A 6,000-nucleotide genomic window follows, 5' to 3' on the forward strand; every position below is an offset into this window, starting at 1 on the left:
TGTTCAAAGGCTACCGCCAGCCTTATTTTGGAGACAGTGATATCCATACCTGAAACTTGATATATTGCCCTTCTCCCACATACTTCACCAACTAACAAAAACAAACACCACCGCAAGATCCCTGGTCAACTGTCCCAGCAGTTCATTCCTGGAAAAGACAGGAACTGCTTGGCACACCTGGGCCAGGCCTTCTTCACCTCTGTTCATGTTGTGATTTCTGTTTCTAACCACTTTCCTTCGTAAATAAATATATCTCTCCAGCTTTCTCACCCGATCAGAATTTCCAGAGGAGCATAAGTGCCTGTGAAGGAAACCAGATAAAAGAAAGACTGCGTCCACTTTTGTTCTTTCCTTGCTTTGTACAGTGCCCAGTACCAGATTAGTATAAATAGTAGATTAATTAACTAATTAATTACTGACTGAATAAATGGCATTTCATGTATTGGTCCTAACTGAAGTTATTACTGGTTTTAGTTTCCTTTAACATAGAAACTAAATTTTGCTTTTCATGTTTTTCTCTTTCAGCTTTGTCCAAAAGCAATAAACCAATCCACACTATTATTCTAAACCCTCATGTACATCTGGTAGGGGATGATGCCGCCTGCATAGCGTATATTAGGCTCACACAGTACATGGATGGCAGTGGAATGCCAAAGACAATGCAGTCAGAAGAGACTCGTGTGTGGCACCGTCGGGATGGAAAGTGGCAGAATGTTCATTTTCATCGCTCGGGGTCACCAACAGTACCCATCAAGTAAATATTCCCAGGCTGTCAGCTTCTTTGTTAATACACCCATGGTCAGCTTCTTCTACTTATTCCATTGTTAATAGCGTGGTATATGTTATTTAATGCTAGTAGTTGGTTACACTGATGAAAATAAATGACTTCACGGGAAAGGTTTATGATTCTCTGGAAAGATCAATCAGATCAGCCATCTGTGGGTTGACACTTGCTATAGAGCAGTATACAATAGGTTTGGATAGGACTAGAGACTACCATATCAAAATCTCACAGTGTTAAATCTAGGGGATTTGTATAATAAGGCAAAATATTTGTGACTTCATTTTCTCAATTGACAGAAGGGGATATCAGAGGAAAGCATAGGGTGGAGTTTCTAAAATGGCCAATATATTATCAGGAGTTTCATTTCATGGACGATCCCCTAAAGCTCAGTTACAGAGACCCTTTTAAAAGGCCATTGTCAGGTAGTGCAATGTCGTTCTCACCTCACCACTCTACCTCAGATATCATTTGCTTTTCCAGTCAGCGATTAGGCACATATTTATTGTGAATCTCCTAGGTGCTTAACCTGTGCCAGATTCAACACAAGGTAAAAGATATTGCTTTCAAGGAACATGCATTCTCATTTAGTCAATCATTGATTCTAAAGAAAAAAATGATATAATAAACTTTATCATCAACTTAAGAATACAGTAAAATTCATGAACAGTGTAGTAAACTGTTTATAACAGTTTGGAAGTACACTTTGTGTATAAGATAGAATTTTGGACAAAATCTTAAATGATGAGTAGAATTTAGAGACATAGAAAGATAGAAAAAACAAAGGAGAATAGTCCAGGCTAAAGGAGCATCGTGAAGAAAAGTACAATATCAGGATTTAGTTTAATATGAGAGAACATTATTGGTAAGGAATGCCGGTTACAACTAGAGTAAAGAGGAATAATTGAAAATAGGTTTATTAGTAAAGTGGAGTGATAAGAAAACAAGAAGCGTTTAAACTCAGTGTAGAAGATTGGTCCACTGTTGATCTCTTTCCGAATTATCTCACCAGGATCACCTGTTAATATTTGGGATTTGGAATGGGGGTTCATACAAACAGCCATTCAACTCACTCCAGAGAATCCATCATGATTTCTTAGTTTGATAACATACCACAGTGGTTTTCAGAGGCCTTCTGTATAGACTTACTACTTATATATCACTGTTGGATTTGTAAAAAGTGGGTCAACAGGGACAAAAAAAAAAAAAAAAACCAAACGATAGGCTGAAATTTATTCCCAAAACCATAGCTATGTAATTAAGAGAAAAACACAAGGGGAATATGAAGATAATGAAGACACCTGTTTTTGTGTGTTTTTTACCCCAAAGAGGTACAGCACAAATCACCAGTTAATATAGAAGGGGTTACATTCATACAGTACCAGAGGGTTAGGTTTTTTTACAATTCCCTGAAGTGTTTATGGGATGAAGCCTATTCAAGAAAACTTCATTTTATGCCAGGTGGCTTAAATGGGGCTTCTCTTAATAGGCCACCCTGTATTCCAAATGGGAAAGAAAACTTCTCAGGAGGCACCTCTTTGTGGCAAAACATCTAAGGCCTGAAAATCATTCACATATGGGTCTTGTAAGTAACATCCTGCTCCGTGATACTTTGTGATTGGAGCTGAATGAAAAGCTGCATGGCTGTTTTCCTTCCTTTTGAGGATATTTTTTCTTGCATAATATTCAATGAAAAACATACACGGTCTTTGAAAATTCATAGCAATTTTGCATGAGCTTTTGAATCTAACATTCAGCCCTATTTGGTAGCATAATCCTTATTTTAAAGGTAATAAACATTGAAATGAATTTTTTCCAACATGTGGATTATGTCATGTTAGAATCCTGAAGTTTTCACATCAAAAGTAAATTATGTCTAGGTCAGTTCAGATAACTCTCAATTATCCTTACTTAATTTATATTAAGCTTTAGAATCCTCTGGTGTCTTAACCATTCTTTCAAGAGGTTGCAATTCTATAAGCAGCTGGCTATGGTGAATGTGTAAATCAATTTGCTGTGCCTGACTGAGTATAATGGTGCTTGACCATGAGCACAGGCCACAGGAGGAAGTCAAGCTGAAATTTAAAACTCACAAAGTGGGTAATTCCAGAGGATAATTGAAAGTTGACTGTAATTAACTTCATGCTTTTATTGTTGTTTTTAATTAGTTGTTTCTTAGACTTGGGTTACAAGTATTCAGATATGTATGGTGCTGTTGTGAATATTTGCCTCATTCAGAGAACTAAACCTTATCAGAGCTTTTAACAAATAGTGCTCCCAGCTGTTGCTTTCAGCAAAGGAGAGCTCCAATTAAAGAGAGTAATCATGTTCTCTCTACTTTTGAGACTATATTCCTTGTTAAATTGACATCTAGGTTTAATTTCCCAAGGAATCTAATAATAATAACAAAAACTAAGGATGAACTTGAATTTTAAGTCTATTTCAGCAAAAAGATTATATTCATTTACTAATTTGTCCAGTAAACAGGAATGCTTAAGATGTATACTTAGATTTAATAACGTGACTGAAGCCTGGGTCCCTGTCTCTTTATTTTTAGCTTAGCTTTGTGTGAAAAAATAATTAATACTCATTTTCTATTTTAATACTGTCTTTGTGTAACATTGTGTGTTTCTTCCTGTAATGATCACAAGCAAACATCTCTTATACATAGTGTTCTCAATCTATTTGTTAGCCAAGTTATAAAACTGTAGCATAGTCAAATCTATGGCAAAGCAATTTGATGATATTTTGTAAAACAATATAATTTATTTCTTCCTCCCCCTTTCTCCTTTCAGCTAAATATCAACAGTGCCACTTCTGCATTCTCTGTTCTCAAGGCACCTGGATGGTGACCCTGGGCCGTCCTCTCCTCCTCTTCATGCATGTTTCTGAGTGCATGAAGTTGTGAAGGTCCTACATGTAATGCATATGTGATGCATCATCTTATCATATATTCCTTCCTATACATTGTTTACACTTCAACTACGGGGATGTTCCGTGCAAACTTAAATTACTGTTGGCAAAACAATAGGGGGAGATTAGACAAAAAGAAAAAATCCACAATATTCCAAGTACAACTCTTCATCAAGTTTCTCTGTTAATGCCAAGATTTAACAGACTTAAGAACTATTGTTCTCTGAATGACAGTTTATAAGAGAAATGTAAATTTTTTAGAACTCTTTGCTGTTAATCTGTTTTGGCTTGTTTGGTTTTTTTGGGTTTTTTTGTTTTTGTTTTTGTTTTTTTTAAGGTAAAAAAATATACCTTCAGTTTCCTGGTGTGATCCTGGTTAAAATGGATGATTTTTCATGGGAAGTTTTGCTGATTAGCAATTAAAGTGGGTTGATATGTGGGCAAAATCACTTATGAAAGTAGAAGCAAGAATCAGTTGGTTTGCTACCACATAAAGCCATGCTCTTTTTGGTCAAACTGTGTAAACTGGAAAAATTCACATCATTTCTGAGTTTAATCACTTTAGGATATATTCACATTGTTTTGGTGAATTTGCTGAATTGAATTGTTTTTCTTTCTCGAATCTGTGATCTCTTTTCTTTATCCTGTTTCTTTGTTCCTTTCGTTTGCTTCCTTTTTTATTTTTCTTTTGTTCCATTCTTTTCTTACTTTCTTCCTTTTTCCTTTTTTGAGGAGGCCGGCTAGTAGTGTGTGAGAAAAGAAAAAAAGTGAAATTTGCATAATGAAGGTAAAAAGGAAATAAAAGCCTTTTGAAGGTGGCTTAACTAGCACTTTTGATCATCTTCAGGGCCCACAAAAATGTTGTCAAGATTTTAAAGGTTTATAATTCTGCTTAAGCTCTACTTTGGACTTAGGTATCCTAACTATGTTGGAGGTATTTGAATGGTTTAAACTTAGGATAAAAGCAAGTTCCTCCTGTGACTGCAATGTCTTACTGATTGGGACAGTTGCCAGGAGGATACCAAGTTGATAGCAGAGGGGGTGTTATGCAAACGCACTCACCTCCGCCTTGGGGAATGAAAGGGTCACTTCTGCATCATCACTAGCTAGTTTTCTAGCGTTAGAGAGGCTTACAAATGTTTGCCATTCTCATACGTGTTTTGAACTTGATCTTTGTGACTTGTGTTTTTTAGCTTCTCTCTTGAATCAGAGTATCGTTATCTTCCTCCAAGGAGTTAGGATTTTCCAGTTTAAAACAAAAAGGGAAATGTCCTAGGTTTTCTTTGTGCTTCTCATTTTTCCTTTGTTGATTGAATTCCTGTGATTTTTTTGTTCTCTTCTCTGAAATGCTTTACAGTGCATGGAATCTCCATCATTGTTATTTTAACGGTAGTAATTCACAGTCCTCAGAAGCCTGTTTTTAAAGCAGAAGCAAAAAAGGAAAACAAAGCAGCAAAAACAACCCTTCGTCTTTTCTCTCATCTCACCTTTCTGTGTTGATTACTAATCATCTTAGATATTATTGCTAGTGGATGTATGGTAGATGGGTTGAAGCTTTTCTGATAATTATTACACAATTTAAAACAATATATATTTAAAATAAATATATACAGTCAATATATTGAGCCATGTTAACCTGCCAATGAGATCTGTGAAAAAAATAATGGCCTCATTTTTCCCTTTTTAATTTCTTTTACCCTTTTGTGAAGCAGCTATACGTGGCATACATGTATTTAAAGAAAAAAATAGGTGTAGAGTGTTTTTTTTTACACTTTTAGCATGTGGTGTTGAAGTATTACTGTAGATCAAGTTTGTCTTCCGCACTAAGATGTGAGGAAATTGTGATTTGTTCTCTCCACCACAAATGAACTACACATTTATTATCTTCTATCATTTTGAAACACTGCAGTTTACCATGGGACACTGTATATATTTCTTGCCATAATGGTAAATGACTGATTGATATATTTAAGAGTTAATAAATTTGTGATTTCTGCTGACAGTGCGTCCATCTTTATTTCTTCAGAAGAGCTACTGTATTTATGTCTGCATGGTGCTGGCCAGTGTCAAGGGCAGTGTATCCTGCTCTGTCCTCATTCAGTACATGACAATTTGCACTTGGTGGGAATGGCAAGTTAATAGTTCTCTATGAGCAAAACAATGGTCTCTTCTGGGAAATTGTTGCTGAGAACAACATAGTTAACAACTAAGACTCCTAAAAGCTTCTCTATACTATACCCTCCAATCCAGCCTTCACATGGCTGCTTTTTTTTAAACACAAACCTGACCTTGTAACGCTTTGGTGT

At 35.8% G+C, this 6,000-nt stretch overlaps 1 protein-coding gene across 47 annotated transcripts in view; it reads left to right on the plus strand.

Annotated features, from left to right (window-relative positions):
* LOC105486221 (calcium/calmodulin dependent protein kinase II delta) overlaps positions 1–5,694 on the plus strand; it is a 310,220-nt gene extending 304,526 nt beyond the window's left edge. For 20 of the 47 annotated variants that reach the window (XM_071093114.1, XM_071093115.1, XM_024794213.2 and 17 more), the window contains 3 exons: positions 526–754; positions 2,271–2,366; positions 3,577–5,694. In XM_071093114.1, coding sequence (XP_070949215.1) covers positions 526–754; positions 2,271–2,337 — 296 coding nt within the window. In that variant the 3' untranslated portion in view covers positions 2,338–2,366; positions 3,577–5,694. Of the gene's footprint in view, positions 1–525; positions 799–2,270; positions 2,367–3,576 lie in introns of all 47 variants that reach the window. The other 27 variants (XM_024794226.2, XM_024794234.2, XM_011748944.3 and 24 more) reach the window with 2 other exon arrangements.
* The last annotated feature ends 306 nt before the right edge of the window (positions 5,695–6,000 follow it).

This window comes from Macaca nemestrina, chromosome 3 (assembly GCF_043159975.1).
Source record: "Macaca nemestrina isolate mMacNem1 chromosome 3, mMacNem.hap1, whole genome shotgun sequence".
In the NCBI taxonomy this organism is placed as follows: Eukaryota; Metazoa; Chordata; class Mammalia; order Primates; family Cercopithecidae; genus Macaca; species Macaca nemestrina.